Source organism: Gadus chalcogrammus, chromosome 18 (assembly GCF_026213295.1).
Source record: "Gadus chalcogrammus isolate NIFS_2021 chromosome 18, NIFS_Gcha_1.0, whole genome shotgun sequence".
In the NCBI taxonomy this organism is placed as follows: Eukaryota; Metazoa; Chordata; class Actinopteri; order Gadiformes; family Gadidae; genus Gadus; species Gadus chalcogrammus.
Window position 1 is genome coordinate 12,683,611 of NC_079429.1, and position 26,995 is coordinate 12,710,605.

The 26,995-nt window shown below is 45.5% G+C and overlaps 2 protein-coding genes across 3 annotated transcripts in view; one reads left to right on the forward strand and one right to left on the reverse strand.

The window, feature by feature from the left end:
* Positions 1–35: 35 nt before the first annotated feature.
* On the reverse strand, positions 36–17,510 carry LOC130371874 (WD repeat-containing protein on Y chromosome). 2 transcript variants are annotated; one of them, XM_056577742.1, is made up of 19 exons: positions 16,963–17,510; positions 15,745–16,018; positions 14,942–15,088; positions 14,553–14,675; positions 14,205–14,379; positions 14,028–14,074; positions 13,789–13,926; positions 13,296–13,484; positions 12,113–12,304; positions 11,249–11,728; positions 10,995–11,144; positions 9,633–9,817; positions 9,169–9,308; positions 6,159–6,307; positions 5,638–5,852; positions 4,458–4,624; positions 3,540–3,604; positions 3,282–3,413; positions 36–271 (listed from the first exon to the last, which is right to left on the reverse strand). In XM_056577742.1, the coding sequence occupies exons 1-19, from the start codon at positions 17,031–17,033 to the stop codon at positions 149–151; spliced, it is 3,162 nt and encodes a 1,053-aa protein (XP_056433717.1). In that variant the 5' UTR covers positions 17,034–17,510; the 3' UTR covers positions 36–148. The 2 variants fall into 2 exon arrangements, with proteins under 2 accessions (XP_056433717.1, XP_056433716.1); XM_056577741.1 differs by having other exon boundaries at positions 3,540–3,607.
* A 1,681-nt stretch (positions 17,511–19,191) lies between these two features.
* Positions 19,192–26,995, forward strand: part of LOC130370870 (myoferlin-like) — a 29,710-nt gene continuing 21,906 nt past the window's right edge. The window contains 10 exon segments of the mRNA XM_056576387.1: positions 19,192–19,666; positions 20,057–20,112; positions 20,248–20,339; positions 25,038–25,146; positions 25,438–25,519; positions 25,826–25,956; positions 26,314–26,442; positions 26,564–26,626; positions 26,719–26,769; positions 26,889–26,919. Coding sequence (XP_056432362.1) covers positions 19,579–19,666; positions 20,057–20,112; positions 20,248–20,339; positions 25,038–25,146; positions 25,438–25,519; positions 25,826–25,956; positions 26,314–26,442; positions 26,564–26,626; positions 26,719–26,769; positions 26,889–26,919 — 832 coding nt within the window. The 5' untranslated portion in view covers positions 19,192–19,578.

The window sequence follows — 26,995 nt, forward strand, 5'->3', positions numbered from 1 at the left end:
GAAAGTTCATTGAATGTTAATTCATATTAAAGCACATCCATTTCATTTATTCCAAATAATGACACAAAAAAGGAAGAATACAATGGAGAACAAGAACATTATAAATGTTTGATTAAAAACACTATTTATATTCAAGCATTTAAAGGTGTCAACATCGGTTAGCTCGATTTTCCCGCTCACAGCTCATCTTGGCGCCGCCGCGGCTCAGGCTCTGACTGTCCGCCCAGGGGCTTATGGGTAATTCTGGAGGGAGGGGCATCTCCTTGCAGTCCTGTTGAGAGGAGTAACACATAAATGGATGAACATAGTTGGTGAATAAGAAACCCTTTTTTTAATGTTAATTTGACAAAATGTCTAAAATAAATTAAAGAATAGATGTTCTCCCGATGTCTGTAACTATAGATCAAAGTGCAGCAAACATATTGCTACAAATATATATTTCTTGGACATATTTTGGATGTTTTTCCTCCATCCTCGTCACATACTGTTTTACTTTAAAACACCTTGCCTCAACTGAAAACCCCAAAACTCAGGATATTGGAAAGGGGGGAGTTATTGAAACAATGTGAAAATAAACACAAAATATTCAACCGAAACCATGTGAGCGAATAGAAAAGGCATCCGAGAGAAGTCTCGTTACCGCAGGCAGCACACTATGTACAAAGAAAACTACTTTTTTATCCCTGGCGATGCACACAATGTCTCAGAACAGAAATACCCTGAACCCTAAAAGAGTCTCTCAGCCGTCACGAGCACGTGGGCTATCTGGACGCCTGCCGTGGAATGCCGCAGACAAAATCGTTGTCTCCTGTGCAGATGTGAGCCAACGTGTTCTCATTGTTTTGCAATAGCCGCGTAATGGCCGGGCGTTAAATCAATGCCAGTAGCTGCCACTGTGCGTCAACAAACCAAACAGACACACACACACACAACACAATATATCAAGTACACAGCTGTGTGATTTGACAGGGCTTGTGCAAGCCGGAGTGTGTGTGTGGGGGGGTGGTGTGTGTTTGTGAGACAATCAGACTGCAATCAATCCAAAATGTTTTAGAGGTTGAAAAAAATATTGAAAGGTTTGCAACAATAGATAATAAAATGGTAGTTCCCCATAAAATGGGGAACTACGTTGTAACGATAAGGAGAGAATAAAAAACATACTAAGATTCGAGCTTTGAAGTGTGTGCTGCTGAAAGTTTAAACTGTGTGTGTGTTCTGTGTATGTTTGTGTGTGTGTCTGTAAAGCCCCTTAAAGGACAATTCCGGTATTTTGATCATTGGGCCCCCTTTCTGGTTTGTTTAGGATGAAATAGAGTGGGTGACACCGAAATTTGAACTATAAGTCCTTTCTCGGGTATTTGGCTCATTTTGAATCGCTCCTGCCTGCTTCACAATGGTTGTCTGTGTGCATAGACAAACCTGTCAACCAAGCAACCCTAAACGTTCGTTTTCAAAAATGTGCAAGTAACCGAGTGGTTAGTGGCATTCGTGAAGTTTAAAAAATATATATCGGCGCAATATATGGTTTCCATCCGTGTTAGTTGCTAAATGGAACTATTTTTTCAGATACCTCACAACCGCATATAAACTTCCGCAAAAGGTCCCACTCCGTGCTGCACCTACTTTCGACGTCCGTCGGCATCTGCCTGCACTTCCCACAGGCACACCACCCGTCCGTGATCGTGGGGACCGCTTCCGCCGGAGCTTCAGGCGCCTCCGTAGCCCTAGCCTCCATCTCCCGTAGCTCCTCTTGGGTGAATTCTGGTTCAAAACTATATCCTCTGCCGTCAAACTCAAAATCGAGTGCGTCCTCCAGAAGCCACCTTTCATAATCCATTTTCAGTGATTTTCTATGTGATTTTCCCTAATCCGAGGTGCTCACGGTACAAGACTTCAAACCAACGTAAACAGCCCACCTTTCCGGTTCGGCGGAGTAATATCATCGTGCAGTAATGAGTCTTCCAACTGAAATCAACTGGCGATAAATGTGCAATAAAACACGACAGAAACCATATATTGCGCCGATATTTTTTTTTTAAACTTCACGAATGCCACTAACCACTCGGTTACTTGCACATTTTTGAAAACGAACGTTTAGGGTTGCTTGGTTGACAGGTTTGTCTATGCACACAGACAACCATTGTGAAGCAGGCAGGAGCGATTCAAAATGAGCCAAATACCCGAGAAAGGACTAATAGTTAACATTTCGGTGTCACCCACTCTATTTCATCCTAAACAAACCAGAAAGGGGGCTCAATGTTCAAAATACCGGAATTGTCCTTTAACTTTGCATTATTAAATGAATGATGTCAATTATAATGATGAGGATCAAGATGATTATTATTCTTGTTGTTTTGTTGTTATTATTATCACACAATATCTTTAAGATGGCTCTGCCATTCAGCAAATTGCAAAGTTCGACTTCGCAAGCTATTTCCGATGGTTGTTGACAGGGCTCTAGCTACGTATAGCGCACTACTTCAGAAACCTGCAGACAGTTCATCTCACAGAGGCCCACAGAACGACATTCATAGCGGCCTACCGGTTGCTCCCAAAATAAAATAAACGACCTATATATACAGACTGCTAGTGTTTTGCAACTAATTATGTTGACTTAAGAAAGGCAGGAGCTGGATGTCTTGGCCAGAGGGCACCTTGGTAGAGGTCACAAACACACATGTTCACTGATCACACAGCCCAACCCATCGAGACGCCCCCCCCCCCTGCAGGAGGAAGAAGAGGGGCGTATGGCTGGAGGAGGAGCAGAGGAGGAGGAAGACGAAGGGGGGAGTGAAGAGGATGTGTGTCAACATTCAGTAGGATCCCACCTGTTGAAACATCAGCAGAAGGCAGTAAAGAGGAGGAGAGGGTGAGAGGGGGGTAATGAGCAAAGAGGAGAGGAGAAGGGGGTTAAGGAGCAAAGAGGAGGAGAGGAGGAGAGAAGGAGAGGAGGGTAATGAGCAAAGAGGAGGAGAGGAGGAGGAGAGAAGGAGAGGAGGAGAAGGGGGTTAAGGAGCAAAGAGGAGAAGGAGGAGAGGAGGAGAGGAGGAGAGGAGGAGAAGGGGGTTAAGCAGCAAAGAGGAGAAGGAGGAGAGGAGGAGAGGAGGAGAGGAGGAGAAGGGAGTTAAGCAGCAAAGAGGAGAAGGAGGAGATAAGGAGAGGGGGGTAATGAGCAAAAACTAGGAGAGGAGGAGGAGAGAAGGAGAGGGGGGTAAGGAGCAAAGAGGAGGAGAGGAGGAGGAGAGGGGGGAGCAGAGGGGTTTCATTGATCATGACCTCACCTGTAGGGCCAGAGCGTGGTGGGGGGAGCATGTGGCGCCGACCTGGAACAGTTTGTTCAGGTCGATGCTGCTCAGCAAACGCCGCCTCCTCCGACGGTCCGTGTCCTCAAATAGGTGCTGACATAAACGTTGCTATGGAGACATGTGGCGGAGGTTTTGGAGGAGGAAAACCTTCCGTTTAGTTTAGTGTTCATGGGTGTGTGCGCGTGTGTTTGTGCTTTTGTGTGTGTGTGCGTGCGTGGATAGTGCGAGGCCCACCTGGTGTTGTGGCGGGCTGGGGGTCTCCACTGTGTGTGGAGCATCAGTCTGTTCAGGTGAAGCTGCTGCTGTGGGGGGGAGGGGGAAGGAAGAACATTGAAATAGGTTTGGTTTATTTCTGTGCATTTCTTGAAGTTGTTGTTGTTGTTTTTGTTGTTGATGTGAGGGAAGCACAGCCAATTACATATTTGAACTGGTTAAGGGAAGTGGACAAAACAGACAAACAAAAGTATAGTGAACTTCTCAAAGAGACATAAACACTCACAAACTCACACACTCGCAAACCAAAGTTCTGGCCTGTCGTTTCTGCAGCTGAGCATGGTCTGAATGTTCCTCAGTTTGAGTTCCAGACTTTAAACTCCAGTATGTGAAGAATGGTCTACAGCAGCTCCCTGCAATGTGGTCAAACTGTGCGGGGGCCAAACATTGCATTTCAAACTCTACTTGATATAACAGTAGAGTTGTTGAAACAGTATCAAATTGAAAAAACATTGTCTGTCCTCCCTGTTTGAATATGAATTGCGTTGTCAAGTCATGTTTTACGCATCACACAACTATGCTTGTGTGCACAAGTGATTGTGTGTGTACATGAAACACTGGGCACACACACCAAAGAATACCATCAAGATTAATTACTAAGGGGGCTAGATCAAAGACAGACGGACAGACAGCCAGACAGACAGAGAGAGAAAGAGAAAAGATAAAAGATAAAAAGAGATAAAGACACACATTTAAGATGGTTGACAGATAGATTAGTGGGTTCAGCATAATAATGTGTCTGTGTGTATGTGTGTGTTTGTGTGTATGTGTGTGTGTGTGTGTGTGTCTGTGTGTCTGTGTGTTTGTGTATCTGTGTGTGTGAGCACGAACGTGTGTGTGTGTGTGTCTTACTTCAGAGGCACCTGTAACGGCGGTTACCTTGGTGATCAATCTGCTCCGGTGACGTTTGACCTTGGCCCTTCACCTGCTTTGAGGTTTGACCTTTCACCCCGGATGGGGCTCTTCCCCCAGTAGGGTCACTTTGATTGCTCCCTTCCTCGTTCCCCTCCTCCATCATTCTCTCGCCCATCTCCCCCTCGCTCTCGCTGAGGGGACCAACACATGCATTGTATGGGTTCAACATGGATCTCTCTATAGACAGTCAGTGACACCTATGTAAGGCTGTTCTGCAGTCATTCCATCGGAGCAAAATCCTCATCTGCAAACATTTGCTCCATTTTTATCCCAGTTCTGCATAACAAGGCTGCCTCATCCAACTCTTCCCTCTGTTTCTTCCCTCCAACATCATTCTCTCAATAGTTTCTCCCTGACGGCATATATAAATATGCCTGGGAAAAAAAGCCTGGATGAATAACCGAGGCAGTATTTACCTCTGGCACCAAGATGTATTTTTCCATCATGAGTAAACACTTAAGCATGACGTTTGTCCCATGCCTGATCCATTAAAGATTAACAGGGTGGAATATAACCAATCATTTGGTTCGGGTTAGTACCTTGGTTGCCTCACTGGGACTCTTGAGATTGAAGCGCCTGGAATTGTCCTTCAGGACAAATACAGGTTTGAATCACAATTATAGGACTGCTGCAAATAGGCCTGTCATTCATTTCAGAAACTATACTTGTGTGCGCTCATCCTGCTACATGCTCTTATGAAACGTTTCTTCCCTTGGATTTGGAGGGTTTTCCACAAAACCTTTTAGAACAGGGGTGTCAAACTAATTTGAGGTTGCGGGCCATAACAGACCAAATGCTATTTAGTTTGGGGCTGGACTGAAACAAACACTTCTTATACGCAGCACTGCCTTAAAATAGCGACTTGACTATTATTTTGGGGATTATTTGCTCTGTATCAGCGTCATCAGTTTCCACTCTTTGAAAGGGACATCTTGTCAGTTGAAGTCAGCAGTTTTTGGCGTATGTGTGTGTTTTTAAGAAATTGTGTGTAGGTTAAGAAAATGGAGAAGCACCAGCCTGACACCTCTGCCTGCGAGGGCTTCAGGGTTAGAGGCTGTCTTATAATGGGGGCCAGGGGAGCCCTTTGAGAGGGTACCTCTGGATCAGGGATGTTCAAAGCAAACCGACTCAACGCGTCACTCACCGCTCATAGGAGGCAGGGTGGGCCACGTCCCACTGCACCCCCTGTCCGAAGCACCCCACGGGGGTCCCGGTGGACGTCCACAGCCTGGCAGAGCCGTCGGTGGAGGCGGTGAGGATGAAGAGCCCCTGGGGGAGCTCCAACACCTCGGTGCAGACCAGCGCCCCCTGGTGAGCCCTCCAGCGGTGCAGGAGAGGAGGGGGCCGCTCACACACTGGCTGAAGGGGGAGTTACAGTTGAACTATTTCATATTTCATCATGTAAGCCGATGGTTTTATCCATACGTATCCACATTTTATCTTTGTAATTAACGAGCAGGTTGGGGGGGACATCCGGGGTTCGAACATTAAGCAGTTTTTCAGCTGGGAGACAGACACCCTAACCACTAGACTGCCATGGGCACACTTCTTTCACAAACACAGACACACACACACACACACACACACACACGCACACACACACACACACAGTCACATACAGACACACACAGACACACACACACACACACACACACACACACTCACCTTCTGCAGGACGTCCAGGGCGTAGTGTGAAATATCCCACACCTGGAGGCAGCCGGCGCTGTCCCCTGAGACCAGGACGCTGTTGTCACGGTGATCAGAGCTCAGGGATAACACACGCTCACCTGGCCGACCCGGGCCGCAGAGCTGTCCTGGGATCAGGAAGTAAACAGAGACATGGAAACATTTACCGTTTTGTAAACAGCCATAGTGAATTCATTGAGACATCTTGCTCCAGGGTGCCTACAGGTTGGCTGGGAGTCTAACACCGTATTCTGCAGGAGTCCCTTGCACAGAAGAGTAGGATTTCCTCCAAGACATTTATCAATGGTGAGTTTGTTGCTATTATGTACTTATTGTGGTTGTTGTTGGAAAAAAGTGATGTGATAAATGGTCACACCTAATGCCAGTGTAAATACTGTTTTAAGAAGAACATCCATTTTGGTGCAGGACTGACTTTCCTCAGGCTTAGCTCCCAGTATAACCCCGGTCTAAAAGTTTGTTTTGTCACAGTGTTTATGCTTTGTTTTTGTAAGAAGAAACTAGAGCAAAGTTTAAGACACAGTGTTTATCGGTCAGTCATCAACAAAAAACGTCTGCGACTCATTAAAGCGATAGGTCTTCCGCAAAAATAATTCAATTATTTTGGTGAAAACACCTAGTGAAAAAAGATTGTGGTGTATATTTGGCCTTTGCTCTTATTCATATGTAACATGGTGGAATTCAGAAATTCCTCCCAACCAGACAAAGAAATCCACACATACGAAAACGGACAAAAACATACACAAACGCTCCACCCTCCATACAGGCTCATGCATGCATAAACAAAAGGACATGCACACGCATATACACAAACACACACACACACACACACACACACACACACACACACACACACACACACACACACACACACACACACACACACACACACACACACACACACACACACACACACACACACACACACACACCACACACACACACACACAAACACATGCTCACACACAGTGGCCCCAGTGCGTGTTTCCCCTACCACTAAACGCCGCTGGGTAGTGGAGTAGCATAGCTGTGGGCTGCCAGAAATGGCCCTGGCACGCCGCCGGGTCCTCTGTTCACTCCGAGCGGGAGGGCGGGCGAGCGGGCTTTATAAATCCGTTTTACGGAGGGATAATTAAACGTGAAATCTGGCGGTCTCTGGGGGTCACGGAGATTAGGGGGAGGAGACTCCATTCCCTTCCCTCAGGTCTCGTCCATGTCTCTGCATCAAGGGTTATTTATAGCCACGTCGCTTTTAGTCTGTCCTTCTATCGATCCATTATTGGAATCGTTCATCCATCCATTCATCAGTCGATCCATTTTTCCATGCATCCATTTACATTATTACATCGATCATCCATCCGCCCCTCCATCAATCTATCATCCATCTATCATGCATCCATCGGGGTCATCCCTATGTTCCCCGGGTCCTATGTTCCCCGTTTTTCCCAAAAAGGGTCCTATGTTCCCTGCCCTAGCCATACATACCGGGGAGCATAGGACCCTTTTTGGAAAAAGCGGGGAACATAGGGGAACATAGGACCCTTTTCCCAGAAAAGGGTCCTATGTTCCCCGCAATCTATCAATCTTTAAAAATATTTAAACTTTTTACGCGACATTCGCGTGATGACAGCCAATCGGCGTTCAACAGAGTGGCCACTGAGTGACATATGTAACGTAACAGCCAATCAGCGTTCAACCGGCCAACTCAGTGCAGTGCAGTCCGGGGTGAACTGCAGCATGGAGGAGAAAGTGAGTGTTGCCGTTTGGGACTCCCGGAGCTCTTTATATAATAGTATATAATATAATATAATTGTATAATAATATCACGGCCAAAAGCTCTGTGCGCCTCCAGATGGCCGTAGCGTGTGGAGCTCTCGTAGGGATTGGGCTTCTCGGGGGTTGGTTTACCGGCGTATGAATAGACTGCGTCAGGTTCTCCGACGTCTCTCCCTCTTCCACAAAAGGTAAAGACATGCTATGGTAGTTATCTCGGCCGGAATTTGGCAGTAATGGTGGAAAAAGTAACAGGCAGTGGGGTGGAGTCTACGGCTGGCGCTGTATGACATCAAAGGTGCCCAGGTGCGTGGTAGGAAGACATGTATGAACGCGTATATATAAACATATCTAAATGCATATATAAACTCATATATGAGTGCAAAGGTAAAGTCATGTTGAAATTCTTATAGAAACGCATATATCAACATCATCCCTCAAAATACCCTCACTGTGTGGCTTTTTCACTGGCTACATTTCTTAAAAAAATACTTTTTGAAGATGTTTTATGGAGTTTTATGCAGATCATGTTAAGCATATTTCAAGATTGTGATTTCCAGCAGGCATGCAACCCTAACCACATACATATCGGGGAACATAGGACCGATTTCGGAAAAGCGGGGAATATAGGACCCTTTTTAAAAAAAAAAGGGTCCTATGTTCCCCAGTCTCAAACAAAGAGGGGAACATAGGACCCGGGGAACATAGGACCCGGGGAACATAGACACGCTCCCCATCCATCATGCATCCATGCATCGATCATTCAATCATCCCTTCATCCATCTGTGTTCATCTTTTACTCATCCATTATATCCATTATTAACCATTTGACATCATTAATCTATTTGTCAATTGACCAATCACTCCATCCCTTCAAACCCATCTTTTGTTTGATCGGCCTAATTTATATTTAAGGAATGTGGTGAACAGGTATTGTTCTGCATGGCATTTTAACTGTACTGGGGTCTGTGTGCACCTCAGATGACTTGAATCATGTATCTGAGGGAACCGTACATCACAACAGTATACCTGGAACTTGATTTGAACTGACTGTTGCCCTCATCTTCTTCACACACACACACACACACACACACACACACACACACACACACACACACACACACACACACACACACACACACACACACACACACACACACACACACACACACACACACACACACACACACACACTCACCATGCGGTTGTGTGTGTCCTGACAGGCTCCAGAAATACAGAGAGCCCCCCTGCGAGGAGACCAGCACGGCTCTGTTTCTCCACTGTCTGTCAGCCGCCCTGCGCTGCAGAAACAGCAGGTGGTCTACAGGGGGCGCCACCCTGAACCAGAGTACACAAACGTAAGACAAACATAGTGCCTTCTATTCTAATATATATGGTATTTCATAAATTCTTAGCATTGGTGACCATGTGACAAAAACAAACCACTAGCATTGGCGGTGTTATTAATGACATGCTCTAACAATTATGCTCCGCAAGACCAAGCACTTTCACTAGTAGTTTTTGCTACACTAAACCAAATATTATAGTATGCACGTGTCATGCATAAAGTTGACTGATTAACTGATGTTTGTTAGGAATGTTTTTGGTCTTGAAACAAGTCAAAACGAGCGCCAAACTGCCCCAAAGGCAGCGTCCGCTCACCCTGTCTGAGAGTCCCTCTGTAGCCTCTGCACTGGCCCTTGTGTCTCCACCCTCCAGACCACCACCTCTCCATCGTAGCTCGCTGTGGCAATTACCCCCAGGGCGGGGCACGGGCACACGGCCAGGATGTCCGACTTATGCACGCCCTCTGACTTCCACGCCATGTCAGCCTTCACGTACACATCCTACACAGCGAGATATTGGAGATAGAGCAGTTCGAAACGATCATGTTTCAGCCACAACATGCTGTGTGATGTCTAGCGCCCCTACGTTTTGTTTTGTCAGCTATTGATGCTTGCTATGGATACAAGAAATGTGAGGATAATGTTCTCAAAAGTCAAAATACTTGTATGAAACATCTCTTTGTCCCGTGTGAAGTGAGACGATTTAGATTAAGATCTTAGGAGTAAAGTAATATGTGCAGCATAGAGGCTTGTGGTGGACGTAGGACAGGTCTAGCATTCATTAGGATTCTGCTCCTCATGTTTGGATTTTTCACATCATCCCTCAATATCATTTACCCCCAGGTCCATTCAGTACGTGTGTTCTTGCCCAAAGAAGTTTTCTTAAAAAACAAACTTACTAATGCTGACTTAGGAGAACTTGGACCGAAATGGGAAGACAAATGCTCAGGTCTGACTGTAAAAACACTAACGCAGGCAGATTTTTGGTGCGGTCTTCAAGGTAAGGAATGTCTGCCCTGAGGATAGCGCTGTACGTTGCAAGCCTGGGGAAGGGAACAGGGCAGTGTGTCTTTATGCGTGAACTTGGTGGGCTGCAAACCGAGACTCTCAACTCGGGTTTGGAGGGTTTATGTGTGTTTATACTGGCGGAGAGACACATGGTCTGCTATAGGCTGGACCTGGAACATTGGCTTCTGTGTTAGGGCGTGTGTGTGTGTGTGTGTGTGTGTGTGTGTGTGTGTGTGTGTGTGTGTGTGTGTGTGTGTGTGTGTGTGTGTGTGTGTGTGTGTGTGTGTGTGTGTGTGTGTGTGTGTGTGTGTGTGTGTGTGGAGGGGAGTCTGACTGACAATTTCTCTTCGTGATTATTTGATTGGAATTGATTTGAAAAATGGAGAGACATGCCCTTGATATATATGCATGCCTGCTGGAAATCACAATCTTGAAATATGCTTAACATGATCTGCATAAAACTCCATAAAACATGTTCAAAAAGTATTTTTTTAAGAAATTTAGCCAGTGAAAAAAGCCACACAGTGAGGGTATTTTGAGGGATGATGTTGATATATGCGTTTCTATAAGAATTTCAACATGACTTTACCTTTGCCCTCATATATGAGTTTATATATGCATTTAGATATGTGTATATATACGCGTTCATACATGTCTTCCTACCACGCACCTGGGCACCTTTGATGTCATACAGCGCCAGCCGCAGACTCCACCCCACTGTCAGTAACTGGTTGCCATGGAGACAGGTGACCCCGGTGACCTCTGAGGCGGACACCGCTTCCAACTTGTGCAGGTTCTGGCCGTTCAGCAGGTCCCACACCTGTTGGACCGCACACACGAACACACACACGAACGAGTACATGAGTCCCCATGTCTCCTCGCTCATCTTGCTCACGAGGAAGAGGAAGAGGAAGCAAGCCGTACCTTGACGGTGCCGTTGCGGGCCCCTGTGATCAGCCTCCTGCCGCTGGAGTCCACCGCCATGCAGGTGAGGGCCTCCCTTCCGTGGGCCCCGTGGATGGTGAAGCAGGCCCGGCCCGTGGCCGCCTCCCACACGGCCAGCGAGGAGTCGCGGCGCCCGGTCGCCACCTGCCCCAGCCCGGGGTTGTACAGGGCGGCAGTGATGGGCGCGGCCCGGCGTCCGTGTCTCACCTCACGCCCCGCCCCCTCTCGTCCCGCCGCCGCCGCCGCGTCGTCTCCTCGGCCCCCGGCCAATCGCAGCAGAGCTAGGTAATCTTTGCAAGCCACCAGCAGACGGGGCGGGCCCTTGGCAGGAAGCGCCGCCTCCACCAACAGGAAGGGGAAGCTGCTTTGCTCCGGGGAGCGGCCCGGCTGGACGCAAGGGAACGGCAGGCGCACTGTTCTCAGGCAGCGCTGGGAGGAGATGGCCCATATCTTCAGCTCCTGTGGAAAGGTCATTCCAGGTCATTTTAACAGACTTTGAGGCACGATTGAAAAGTTTTTTATTTCATTAATTTGTCTGCCCTCGTTTTATATGGGTCGAGTTGAGATCAATATGTCCATTAATTGCGGTAAAGCGTTTTTTTGTGCGGTTAGGGTTAGCCTTGGTTGGTGGTTTGACTCCCAGCACCCATGCTTAAAAGGTATGCACTAAATGTATTGTACCTCGCCCTCAATAAAAGCGCAAATGGCATTTAATCAAGGTTGAAACGGCCCCCCTCCAGATGTAGGAGCGAGGGGCTTCCCAACCAGGGACTAGCCAGATAACATGTAGCTCCTGTTGTCCCACAAGGTTGTACAGCTGAAGGTATACTCTATAGGACTCACTGCGTCCCTGGAGTAGCTGAACACCTGGCCCCGGGGCTGGTAGAGGACCACGTCCAGGACGGTGGAGCTGTGGCCGCGCAGGACAGCCACCGGACGGGTGGTCACCACCTCGTTCCACAGCCGGACAGCCGTGTCAAAGCCCCCCGTCACCAGCAGCCGCAGCCCCCTGCTGTAGTGGAAACATCTCACGCCCTAGAGGGTATGAAGAGGAACGCGTGACGATGGATACGTGTCGTCAACAACAACTTGGGAGTTTCACACAACGCATTCATTAAGGAATGGAAAAGTACGCATGGTGGATAATGTGTTTTTTATAGGGTTGTTTGTACTTGGAGAGGAAGAACGATTCCTGTTCTTTAACGACGTATGAAGTGAGTTAGCGCCATTTGTTTGGGCGGGAAAACTGTTGCGGAGAGCGCCTCCTTTTCCTCCTATTTGTTTGTTTATTGGGACGTAAAACCGAAATGCGCTTTCATAAAATTCACCCTGTTGGATTTGGTTTCATATGTTTGGCATGACCGATTTACAGTTCAGCCGGATTCAATCAGTCCACACGGTGACGTCACTTTAACCATGTGCGGTCGCTCCTCGGTCTTTGACCGTTTTTTTCCGAGGCTATTTTTGAAAGCGCCAGAACGTTTTCACCACTTCAACCAAACCAACAGAACTGGTTCAGAGTCAACCAGACCAGAGGCTCTGATCCAACCCTGCTCTCATGAACTTGAGTTCAATCCAAATCCGACAACCTCACTCAAGACATTGTGGGTGGTACCTGGCTCAACCATTCAGAACCAAGCCATTATTTGCATTTGCATGAAGTAATTTGGCAGATGCATACATGACTATATTTGAATGTAAACGATCAACTTAAATCAGCCCCATTGAGTTTTATCTTGTAGAAACCTTCATTTGAATAATACAGTTTGGTTGAACATAGTTGCACAAATTAGACTTTGGATTTCCATCTTCAGTCTGATTGCAGACAAGCGTAAAATCTGGGTGAACAGACACACGCACACACTGCTCAGTCCCCAAGCAGAGTCACGGGCCGATTCAGCTGCTTGTCGAGCATTAACATTTGGAAACGTGGGTTCGAGATCGAGGACGACATCTGGGAGATTTAGCAGGAAGTGCCAGGCAACTCGCCATGGACTTAGTCATCCAGAATCCCACCATGTATTACCTGGTCCATCCTCCAGATGTAAGGGTCCCTCCTGAGTGACGCATGCATGATGACCACAGAGGTCTCATCGCTCTCTGATGACGTCATGATCAGCTCTGCCTCGGGTTCAAACATGACCCTGTTGATGGCCGCCTTGTGGATGTCGGGGATGTGCTGGTAGGTGACCAGACTGCTGTGGTCAGATAGGTCCTGCGGCGGTAGAGAAAAGGCGGGAGATTCACGTCGGTTAAATGAGAGGATTCACAGCCATTGGACTGAACACACCAGCCCTGAATGACAATGGTTGAATGATGATGAATGCATACTTAAATGTGAGAGAGAGAGAGAGAGAGAGAGAGAGAGAGAGAGAGAGAGAGAGAGAGAGAGAGAGAGAGAGAGAGAGAGAGAGAGAGAGAGAGAGAGAGAGAGAGAGAGAGAGAGAGAGAGAGAGAGAGAGAGAGAGAGAGAGAGAGAGAGAGAGAGAGAGAGAGAGAGCGAGAGCGCGCAAGCATACCGGCATATAGATCCTCTGGGGTGCAGGGTCTTCACCGGGCTGATTCTCAAACAGGCCCTTGGATGGGTTCAGAAACCACATCAGGTTGACCCCTCCCTTGTCGTCGCCCCAAAGGAGAAGAGAGCGCTGCCCCGGAGACTGGGAGGACAAACACAACAATAAATATTTGCATTATTATTTATTTTGCAGCTTTTGCAAAACATTAACAAAATGTTAATGAGCAAAGAAAAAAGTCTGACCTTTTTATCATACCAGTAGCAAAGGGCAGTTGGGACATTCTGGCAGCCTTGAGGGTAAAAAGGAAAAACTAGATTAAAAAAACACCACACCCCCCATGGTGCATTATGACATTGAGATGTTAATGTGTAGGTTTAATCTGGTCATCTACTAAGCCCCTTCATTTACACAAGACCTACCAAAGAGGATGACCTCCTCTGAGAGTCCAGTCGCTGAGAGGTTAACGAATCGCAGCTCCCTGCATCCGGTTGCTATGGCGACCTTGTGGACATTGCTCATGTACACAGCATCCGTGGTCCAGCCTCTGAATCGGTTGCCCCTTGTTACGGCCTTCTCTGCAGGGTCCCCGCAGAGCTGGAGACGACACGTCAAAAGATGTATATTTGTGTTTGCATGTTGAGGATATATATATATATATAAATATATATATATGTCCATGAGTGTGTGTGTGTGTGTGTGTGTGTGTGTGTGTGTGTGTGTGTGTGTGTGTGTGTGTGTGTGTGTGTGTGTGTGTGTGTTTCACTCACACCAAGGTGCTGGAGGATGTGTAGACGGCTGTTCCAGACAATCAGTCGCCCCCCTTTACTGACGCTAATATAGCGGAGGGAGGCCGGCTGGTAGACAGCGACTACCCGCACAGTGGTCTCTTGCTGCAATTGTCAAGAGCACGCCACAAGAGGGCAGCACACAGGGGAAAATCACATGGTGGATGTGCTAGTGGAATTACGCAGGCAAAGCTTATGCACTTGTGCTTTGGTGGGCATTGGTTTATTAGGGTCTATCTTGAGGGTATTAGTAGCCATTACATCATATCTAGAAGTAGCTGTAGTACACAAACAAGAGTGGAGAACAATCATGCTGCAAGGCATGAACGGGGGTGAATGGACGTGTGCACGGGGTACATCTGACGACCTACCTTGTTGTGGAGGCAGTGTTTGATGAGCGGCGAGGCGTCTACTACGGCGGCCCTAGGCGTGGATGAGCTCTCTCTCTCTGCAGACGTACGCAGCAGAAAGGAGCAGAGCCTGGGCCAGTCAACAAGGCCCTCGCTGTCTATATCCACCTGAAGAGAGGAAGAGAAAACACATCACACCATGAAAGGACTTCAAAGGGCCCTTGTTTTACCGGCAGATGTGAGGGAGGGATTCGACATCACAAGCCATTTCAGAATCTTTCGACTGGTGACTATGAGCCCTGGGATAATGTGCATGGCAATGTTGTTATTAACAACTGCGGGGGAATGAGAGAGCAAATGGCAAGTGCTGTGTGTCTAGTGTCTGAGCAATCATGTCTCTGAGGGTTTGAAGGGTTCTTGGTTTCATCCTTCCTGACTCAAGACACTGAGTATAGGGCTGGCTGTCATTTGCATAAAACACAGAATGTCATTGTACTTAACATGACCAACATACTACAGCAGTCAACACTATTGTGCAAGAGACGTACAGGGTTAAAGCTTCAAGCGTCCATGGTATACATGAAAAGCTCGATCCCCTTTTTTAATGATCGACAGGGGATCCTTCAAACAAAGATAGATTTGAATCTGAAAAATATATCTCTTTATTCCAGCCCTAAACGAGGAAGCTCCACCAAAAAACACTGTGGTCACCGGTAAATATCTCACTATGAGGGAATATTAAGCCAATATACCTGAAAACGACATGCAAATGTTGCCTTTCTATAGTTACAGTAAAGGTATACATCTCTTTCTCTTCACTATACCTCGAGGAATAACCTCTCCACACTGCCGTCACTGACATCTGGACCAATCACCGAGCTCAGAACCGTCCGGAACTCCTCCAAATTGATTCTGGGGGCTTCTATTCCCCGTCCTCCTATCTCCTCTAGTCCTCGACCCCCGTCCTGCTTGGGTTTCCTCGGTTTCCGCCGGGACGTCCCGTCTGAGGATGTCTTGTGGTTTTCGAAGGCGTCTTTCAGGAGATGCAGGTTCTCCACTGTTAGCTGTTCTGCCAGGCTGCCCCCGCGCTGCGGGCCGCTGGGGAGATAGGGTCTCATGAACCTATAATGCCAATAGGTAGACTGCTGTCTTTGGAGATTGAAGCCGGTACCTTTTGGCTGGGAAGTGACACCCTGGCCGTTACACTAGCATGCCCCCTTACACAGTTTACTGCCCCCTGTATGATTTCCGTCAGTATGCTTTCTATCATGGGAATACATCCTGTTTTCCCTTAAGATACTAAGTTAGAAGCTCTATGCTCTTATAGTATTTAGGGCTGTCTGCATAGGAGAACAGCACTCCCCAGTGGAGAATTAACAAAAGTACAAACAATAGCTAGAATATTGAATATTTTATCATCAAGATCAATTAGAAATGCATTTATTTATTCAAGGACTGATGACTATGTTTATAATTGTTTGTTTGTTTGTGTGTGTTTGTGGGTGTGGGGTCTGTGATAGTTTGTCTTGGCCCTAAAGTGCCCCCAAAAGCTAGCTACGCTTTGATATAAAAGGCCACAGCAGCTCCTGTGTGGCCCTGTTGCCGTGGAGACCGTTTAGCTGAACAAAAGGTCACATGTCCGTGCATTCTAAGGTCACTTCCTGGTTCCTGGTCCATTAGGACATGCTTGATTGTCCATGTTTGAATCAAATCCACCAATAATGATCACAGGTTCAGATGATGATTCAGTCAAATTATGAAATAAATTGCCTCTAAAAATTTAAAATGTAGCCAATTTTATACAGATTTCACAATAATGAATTGTTTATTTTTTATATTTCTAAATGTACAGAATGATAATGTATTTGATATTTATCTACATATATTTACATTAAAAGTATACAAATGTTAATTCTGGTATATTCTTTGCATAGCATGTTCTGTGATTACTGAAATTGTTATCAAAAGAGAAGCCAAAAACTCAGAACCAACAGATAATTCTGAGCTAAATAATTACATCACATTAAGTAAGACACGCTTACCCAGAAATCCGGCTTGGCGCCTCGGTCTCATAAACATCAAACTGATCATTTCTTTTCCTTAAGGGGTCCATGTTAGACGCCTTTTAATAGAAGTCCCAAAGGTGTCCTACCTAAAATGTTTTGGCTCAAATTAGGGCACAACAGTTGTGCTTTCTCCAGATGAACATGAAGTGTAGCTTCACTCTCCTTTGTCCTCCTACACCCAAACTCCACTAGTGGTGAAATACTCCAGCGAGACCAACCTGATGTGTCCTCCCTCCAAGTCTACAGCCCCATCGCCTTTGTCGCAATCCCTTGCTCTGCTGTCTTTTCAGACAAACACAATTTGCACACAAAGCTCTGCTGTCCGGCACAGAAAGGGCGAGGGGGTGGGTGGACGGGGGGGGGGGGAGGAATGTCCTGTCAGGTCCTTGCCATCCGTCACAAGAGGTTTGACCACACCAAGGGAGAGAGAGGGGTGAGTCAACACCTCATTGTTGAGGAGACATGCAGAGGGGATTAGAGACTACAAGAAAAATGTCATCAGGAAAAGTGTAAACGCATCTCGGTTGGTTGGTTGGTTGGTTGGGAAGATGGTGGCGGTAGTGGTGGTAGCGGTGGTGGTGGGGGTGTTGGTGGTCACAGAGTAAGACAACTCCAAGGAGTTGTTCCCCTCATGGTTAATGATTTCAAGAAGCCAAGCCAACTTGGCTCCATGGGGATGGATCATTTATTTTCCATATAGTTAGGCAACTGCGATATAGTGACAGTTAATAACCCAAAACATTGCCCATCTAAAAATGATCTTGATCAAAATAACATTACTTTTTGTATATTTGTCATGCTGTTTAATACAGACTTCATGGTTGTGCTTAGTGATTGCTATGCAACCGATTACAGGTTCCCTCGCAGCATTTAATTATTAACACACAGTACTTCACCTGCTCTAGGGGCTACTCCTCGCCCTCGTTAAGCAATGTACTCTGTGTTCTCCCCTCTTGCTGATGAAATGACGCAATGATCAAGGGGACAGGGGGTAACCAGTAAGCCAAAATAGAATTAAACCAACGGATGCCCAGCCACTTCAAGTATGAATTAACACCAGAGAGAGAGAGAGAGAGAGAGAGAGAGAGAGAGAGAGAGAGAGAGAGAGAGAGAGAGAGAGAGAGAGAGAGAGAGAGAGAGAGAGAGAGAGAGAGAGAGGAGAGAGAGAGAGAGAGAGAGAGAGAGAGAGAGAGAGAGAGAGAGAGAGAGAGAGAGAGAGAGAGAGAGAGAGAGAGAGAGAGAGAGAGAGAGAGAGAGAGAGAAAAAAAAAAAAAAAAGCTGCACTTTATATTCAATAATTCACATTGTCCATTGATCTATCCAGACCTATCTATCTATCACATTTATACCATTCCACTTAATATAAATTATCGTGACGGAATTAATTGCATAACAAAACTTAAAACTTCAGTGATTACATACATTTTAAACGTTGGAAGTTGTACGTCCTGGCACTTATGGCTGGCTACTTATTGTTATTCGCTTTGGAGAAAAGTGTCCCTAATGCCCTAACTGTTAATGTTAGTGAGCACCACGTTGCAAATCTTTTTTCTGTTCAATTTATTGCTGGTTTGAATCCTGAAGTCCTGAAGCAGTCACCTCTGTGGGACATCTAATGTAGGCCTTTCTAGATTGGCCTACACTGTTGCACAGGCCTAAGGCGTTTCTCTATAGAATTTGTTCCGAACAAATGTGTTAAAAATGTATTATAGCTAAACCTAATTGCAATGTTATCTTTTTTAAGCGTATAGAAACGTTTTGAAATTTGGATGCGGTTCATTTCCAGTAGCTAGCTGACACAGGCCACCTATTAGCCACGCTCAGTTAAGGAACTGCAAGTTCTATCAGAAATTTGTTCATGACTCATGAGGAAATATTAAGTAAATAATGCCAGAGGCGATGTCCTCGCCTACCTGCACTCCAGAGAATGCGTTCGTATATTAGCGCCATCTAATGGCTGGCTGAAATATATTATTGAAAAGTCTGTATTTGCATGATTATAACAATAACGGTAGACTATTGACAATTCATTATTAAATTAGGATGTTTTAGTTTAGTAAAAAATAATGTAATCGAAGATGTAGTCGAGGTATACTGTATAATTTGTAGGATTCATACGTACAAAAATGTTACAGTAGTGCATCCTGTAATTGGGCGCTAGATGGGGACAAAATCATCCACATATTACATGAAAGAAAAGAAAAGAAAAGAAAACATAAATTGGATTTTAGGTAGAAAATGATATAGAAAAAAGCAGTAATCTGGTAAGATGGTTTTAATACGGACCTAGGTGGTTAGAGTATAGCCTGAGTGTAGATGTAGGCTACTGTAGTGTTGTGATCCGGAGGGCTACTCACTCCAAGCAGCAGCAGCACAAGCACTGTGCAATCTGTAATTTCACTCCCATGACCCGCCTCTGAATTAGTCTGCAGAGAGTCAAACCATTGCTCCACTTTCCCCCTGTGCCGCCTTGATGGGCGGTGAGGATGCGTTTTAGAATAACTTTTTAGTTCTTGAGAATTCTTTTTTAACTAGGACACACACACAGACCCTTCTTTCCTTTTTTTTTTTTTCTATTTATCTTTCATAAAAATGTTGCGGGTTGTGGTAGAATCTGCGAAAGCCTTGCCCAAGAAGACTCTTGGAAGTCCGGATCCGATTGTTTCTGTGACATTTAAAGGTAAGATAAACTGCCATTGGCCATTAAATGACAGCGTTAAGTTTTTTTATCCTTCAAAAGTTTTTTTAAAATTCAGATAAATTGTCTACTTATAGATCTGTAATTATGATCTTCATTATCTGACGGAATTTAGCCTACATGGATAGAGCTACATTATGGACTTTGGGAATATTCTTTAAGCCAATCATTTACTTTAAATAAGGTAGGTAGCCTACCATAGGCACACCGTCACACCGTTGTATAGGCTATGTTATTTATGAATAACCTGGTAACGTAGGCACACCACAGACGGTTTAACGATGTTTCTAACGTTTAAGGCAAAATTAGTGCCTTCCCATACATTCAATGAATTATTTATTTCGTTTATTTACAAAATATACTTTCTTTCAGATGTAAAGAAGAAAACCAAAACAGTTAAAAGTGAAGTCAATCCAGTCTGGAGTGAGGTAAATTGAAACACACAAACATCCACACGCACGCCCACACGCTAGCAGCGCAAATACACACACACAGACACGCCGATATGCACATTTCTATCGATTATCTATCACCCATCCATCGATATTATCTCTGCTCCGCAGGTGCTCGAGTTTGACCTGAAAGGGATACCGCTGGACTCCTCCTCGTACATTGACGTTGTTGTGAAAGACTACGAAACGCTTGGGAAAAATAAGTACGTTACTAAGTTTGGCCCCAAAGACGCATCAGGCGACCAAAGCCCACATTCATACTGTTGGTAAAGGGTTTTTCGGCCCTTGTGAAAGAGACTACCCGTTTGTAAGGTTTGTGTGTTGAAACAGTGGCTCGTTCACCACACCTCACTGAATCACAGTGTAAACGGTGTCTTGCCGAAACACAGCCATGTCTCCAGTGACCCCCTTGCGGGAGAGGGAAATGTAGAGCATGATCAGATCCCAGTTGGGTGCATGTGCCCTTGTCCACCATCAGCCAACTATTGAAGTATCCCTATTGTAACACAATTGTATCACAATAGTAGGCCCATTATTGTATCAGAAGTCATTTTTCGAGGTCAAAACAACAAACCAAAATACATTTTATTTTTTCAATTTCATGGGACGGCCGTTGTTTAAAGATTTTATCATTTCAAAAAGCTTGTCAATTACGACCCCCAGGAACCCCTGTCTCCTTAACTGACTCGTCTCCCGTGAGGCAATGAGTGTCTTAAGTGCAAAAAAAATCAGTTAGGATATTGATCAACAGTCGTGCGGTTCCTGCTTGTCCCAATGTGTCCATCTCTCTATAGCGTCTTTCTCTCTCCCCCTCTCTGTCATTCTCCCTGTCTGTGTGTGTCTCTCTCTCCCTCTCTCTATCCCCCTCTCTCTCCTTCTCCCTGTCTGTTTCTCTCTCTCTCTCTCTCTCTCTCTCTCTCTCTCTCTCTCTCTCTCTCTCTCTCTCTCTCTCTCTCTCTCTCTCTCTCTCTCTCTCTCTCTCTCTCTCCCTCACTGTCATTCTCCCTGTGTATGCGTATCTCTCTCTTTCTCTCTCTCCCCCCCTCACTGTCATTCTCCCAATGTCTCTCTATCTCTCTCTATTCCGCCCACGCCCTGCCAGTTCACCATGCTGGGACTTGTGTGCGCTTGTGCAGGATCACTGCTCCAGGGGAGGCTGACACAATGGATGAAATCCCTGTTTGTCTTCGCTGCTCCATGGCCTGATTCGGGACAGGGAAGGCAAACATTCTCTGTGGGCGAGAGAGAGAGAGAGAGAGAGAGAGAGAGAGAGAGAGAGAGAGAGAGAGAGAGGAGAGAGAGAGAGAGAGAGAGAGAGAGAGGAGAGAGAGAGAGAGAGAGAGAGAGAGAGAGAATAGCCCACATTGAAATTCGATCTATATTATTATGGCTAGAGTTCATCAACATCAGAGAAATGTGCCTCTACAGGTGTAAAGGATGTGCATGTCGTGTTGTAAAACAAAGAGTCTAACCGTAAAATGTCTGTCAATGCTGGCCCAGATCAATCAATCAATAATCAAACAATCAATTCACAATCCTTCTCATGAGTAAAAACAAACAGCTGACCTATTTGTTTGTACATTGTATGTTTGTTTTGCTCCACTTCCTTAGCCTCGCTTAAGAGCTGCAGACATGTGTGTGTGGGGGAGGATGTGTGTTAATAGCATAGGAGCCGAGACTTTGTCAAACTAGTAAACTTTTCCACTGGGCTCAGTGACTCCCTCCATCCTCCTGCTCTGGAGAGAGAGAGAGAGAGAGAGGCAGCAGTGAGGGACTGCTCTCTCTCTCTCGCTCTCTTTCCCTCTCATATTTTCCAGCGCAACTATTGTGTTCCCCCCTCTTCCCCCCTGTTGCCTTGGCGACTGCAAAGGAGCAGAAAACGTAACTCTGATTAGATTTAAAAAATAATCCACCCTTAAGGGTACGAAGCTAATGGCTAACAGCACAGCAGTCTTATGCATCCGATTTAACAAACAAACAAGCAAACACTGTAAGAAGCTGGTCAAGTTTTTATCTTTTCAAGCGGTTATGCTGTGACATCAATTATGACAGATTCCATTCCACTCCTCCCACTGGGATAGAAAGGACCAGAACTTTGCAGACGATGTGCTTTTTATTAGGCTCGCTTCACCCTTACCACTTCCTAAACAGAACATTAAGGCTAAAAAGATGAGCTACAACTGTTTAATCCACTAATTGATTTCAACCTAATGAAAAAAATTCTTGAAAGGACCATGTCAGCGACGTCTCACACACGACTGGAACCAGTTCGCTGTGTGATATTGGATTACTGAGACAACTGTCACCAGATGTCATAAATATGTTAACTCATGGCCCAATATCCAGCACATTTTTAGTTTTAGTCTCTGCGTCGTTTGTATTGTTGTGGACCAATCATAGTGATTGATTTATGTTGTGATTGACATAAATCGTCATGTTTACGTCATGTTCTGACATATTGGTTGATAACTTCACAGCTGTACACTGCACCACACCTTTAACGTTATTAACATCCTGTAAAACATAAACTTGGATGGTGCCTGAAAATAAGCTATTTTATATTCCTTCTTTGAAACATTTGTGTAACGAAAGCGGTAGGTACTTCACTATAACGCAACTTGGGGAAATTGAAGCATTGTTGAAAGTTACACCCTGTGCTTGCCCTCCCCCTTCTCGCCCTTACCTATCCCCTGATTTGTTTGAGAGTAACACAGTCTAGAAATGTCAAGATTGCTTAATTCCATGAATATATTAGCTTTGGAATATCGTTGACCCAATTTGCCCTCGTTGACCCAATTTGCCTGTGCTTTGTGAATTTTATGGTGTAAAACGTTTTAGTCTGTATCTCTGATGATATCACTGTTGTTATGTTCCATTCTTCTCTGCCCATACTGAACATTTCCTGTGGTCAGGGGGAAGTTTTTCCTGGCAAGTAGGCTCATTGGTCATCGTCACAAGGGGTTGCCATAGTGACTCGGTTGGCTTGACAATGGTTCTAAAGTATGTTCTGGTCCGCTCCCCTGCTCATCCTTGTCTTGGTTTGATGCCTCATTGTTAATTGTCAGACACAATGCAAATTCCCCCTGTTTGTCAGTCACGGCAGTGCCAGAGACGTTTTGTTGACTGCAGTTCAGGCCCAGGAGATATTATCACTGAATGTTCTCAAGAGTGGGATCGAAAGTCGGTTTCATGTGACTATTTACAAAAGACAGCTGTACTGCTGTACTGATTCCCCTCCAAATATGAATTTAATTTATTGTATTTATTTATTTCCCATGAGTCAGGGGATACCGTTTCCGAGATACTCTTAAGGGGAAACACCCACCAGTCTATTATATTCATGGGACTGCATTCCAGTTTCATACCGTCACCGGCCCCAATAGTATCTCAGCCTCCCATCTGCTCCATGCCAGCAACATGAGAGAATCCTCAGGCTATCGGACACCCAGTTTGGGAGTCACAATTCCAGCCTCCCACTTCTCCCTAGTCCCTGAACCTCCAACACTATGGGAAATACCCTTAAAGGACTATTCTGGTCTGGGTGATCAAACCATCGGAACTGTCTCTCCTGGGTTCACTAAAACATCCGTTACTAATATTATTTGGGCTTATTCTCCCTAGGATCATTGAGTAGGCACGCCTACCACAAATATAAACAATAGCAATATCCCACTTTGGTCTTTGCTTCAAGACCTTTTGTGAGTTTCTCATATGGCAAGTCACTGTTCTTTACAAAATCCATACTGACCGGTCCAATGCACATTGAAACCAGAAGAGGAATGTACTAAATTGCTATTGTTTACGCAAGGGAAGGCTAAATGCTCTTGGTCAGAATCAGTTGTGATTTTGAGAAAGGATAGTGGCAGCGGAAGATTTAGTGAAGCCTGGGGAGATGGCTATGTTTGGTTTGATCACCAAGACTGGGATTGTCCTTTAATTGATCGTTAAACCATTTGGCAGGCATGGTTCTGTCCCTCTATGCACCTTGATGACAAAGAGTGGTTGAGTTAATGCCCGCCTCCAAACCACCTCAGCCTCGATCACAGTTCAAAACTACACTTCCTCCCACCTCAACAGAATGACGTTAGAAGCATACAGTTGAGTGTATATGGTGATGGCTTGTACATTCCATTAGCTTTACTCAGCTGACGTAGTTAACCCTGAAAACGCTGATAATCTTCTGATTCAAGGTCGAGCCCACCATGCCAATCCAGAAACATGTTGGGACTGTGGCTGTGTGATGTGGACAGAGTCTTGGTCCCTGGGCGTGTTTGGCTTAGCTCCATGGGCAGGGTTTGTTAGCTCTGAGACGGGTGGAGTTCCACCCAAAGGCCCATATTTGTGGTGGTGATGTCACAAAGCACACAGGGTATTCTCTTCCTCCTGTTTCTCTCGCTCTTGGAGTCCCTCTCTCTCTCTCTCTCTCTCTCTTTTTCCTCAGCCATCAACTCTGGCACATACTCTTCCTCCTCTGTCTCTGCATCTCTGCCAGTGTGTTTCAATCCATTGTTGGTAACATAATTCAAACACACCTGTGCCACCTGTGCACTCTGAACTGGCTCATGTTCTGTTCAGCTGGTTTGATCACACCATTAGAAACAAGGGTGAACAATATTTTGTTGTTTTGTGTAATCAAGGACGTCTGCGTTGTAGTTGTGTAAGCCTTTTTATCGCCTGTGTTTACCATTTTCCATCCTAGCGAGCTGGTTTTAGATGGTGAGAATGTGTTTAATGTTTTGCATAAAAGTGGAAGAGATTTGCAAATGATGCCTAACTACCTGAACTGGTTCAAGGCTATGCTCAAAGAGTGAAGAGTGAAGAGTGAGCATGGTTAGTGTTTTAGTATTTCAGGAGAACGGCAATGAATATTCATAACTTATGTTGTGATTTCATGTCGTCAGATTCCTTGGCTCTACAAAAGTCTCCCTGAAAGATCTTGCAGCGGGCCAGTCCACCTCCCTGCCATCCAAAAATGTGCCCTTGGCCAGTGAGGACGGGCAGAGCATGGGGGTAAGTTCTCTGTTTCCCTTCATCCTTAACCAATGACAATAATGACGGATCAAGGACTAGAAAGAACGTCAAGGGGCGGCAGGATACTATCCCAGTGGGAAGGGTGTTTAACTCCCAGCCGAAAGCTACTGGGTTCGATACCCAATGTACGCACTCCTCCTGCCCTCCTTGAGCATAACATGCCGTAACTCCAACCTGCTCATGAATGGTGTCATGTGTCTGAATTCAAAGTAAGCCACTTCGGGTACAAGCATTTAATATGATTAAACAGCAGAATGCTTTTCCTCCTAGGCTACGATCGACCTGGTTATCGCCTATGACCCACCTCCCAACGCTAACCCCCAGGGAGGGGGCGATACCATGGTGGACTCCGGTAAACATTTTTGTGGTCACACTCCATGCCACTGGTGGCTTTGTGATTGTGGACTAAACTGGTCTTTTGTTTGCAAAGTCATCGCCGCTCAGCTCAACACTGTGTGTCATGAACAGGACATAACTCATTGTTGTATTTTTATGATGCATTATGATAGAAAGAAAATGAAAAGACAGTTTTGCATTAAAAAGCTAATATTGACGTTGCAACTAAGTGTTCAGACTTAGTATCGGAGCCCTTAAGACCATTCACTGTGACGGTTTGATTCATGTAAAATCTAATAAAAATGGTGTTTGTGTCTGTGAGGTGGTGGGGGTGAGGAGGGGACTGACGCGGGCCCCCCCGGTCATGCTGGAGGTTCTGGAGGGGTAGTAGCATTCCGGCGGCGTGATCGGAGTTCCAGGAGTCACCTGGCTAACAAACCACAGGACTTCCAGGTTAGTGTGTTAGCATCGTTAGCTTGACTGTAAAATATATACTGATATGATAATATATTCCTCTCTAAACTTTAGTTTATAAAGATGGGATGTTGGGGAGTTCTTTAATTGCCCCATAGGGATAAATAAAGTTTACTTGAATCTTGAATCTTGAAATGTGTAATGTATTGGTCTTTGATTACAATACATGGTTGACTGAAAATCCAATAATGGTATTAAAAGCGTCTTTAAGATATAATTTATCTTGCTTAATACTCTATGTATAGGGATTTAGAATCTATCTCTTTTCGCAGCCCTGGTCAAAAAGAGTGCTTATCAATGAATTTATTGTGTTTTTGTCTGTTTTCTTTTTGTCAGATCCGTGTCCGTGTGATTGAGGGCCGTCAGTTGCTAGGCAACAACGTCAAACCGGTGGTGAAGGTGAACGTGAGTGGAGAGACCCACAGGACGAGGATAAGGAGAGGCAACAACCCCTTCTTCGATGAGGTACCCCTCTATAACCACGCAGGCTGCTGCATCTCAAAGCCCCGTTTCCCAGGCTGCAAAGACCTGCAAATCACGCATGCATAATAAACTAAAATAACATTAACGTAACATTTCTCTGCAGGTCTTCTTCTACAATGTACACATGTTGCCATCAGAGCTGTTTGATAAGAGCATCAACATTCGTGTAAGTTTCTGCTCAGCCTGAAAGCAATGTATCCTCCATTCTCTGTGAATATAGGGTCAAATCGCATGTAAGTGATGCCCTCCTCTCTGCAGGTGTACGACTCCTACTCTCTCAGGGCGGATGCCCTCATGGGGGAGTTTAAGGTATGTTCTCCCTCTCTCCTTCTATCTCTCTCCCTCTGGAGATCATGACAGCAGAAATAGTTATGAAGATGATATGTGCTATGAGTCCATATAATGACTTCCTGTGTTGTACCATGCAGGTGGACGTTGGTTACGTCTATGATGAACCTGGTAAGGCTTGTCTCGTCACTTAAAACTCCACCTGGGTTTTTATGCTTAATGAGTAATTTCAATAATAATTGTACTT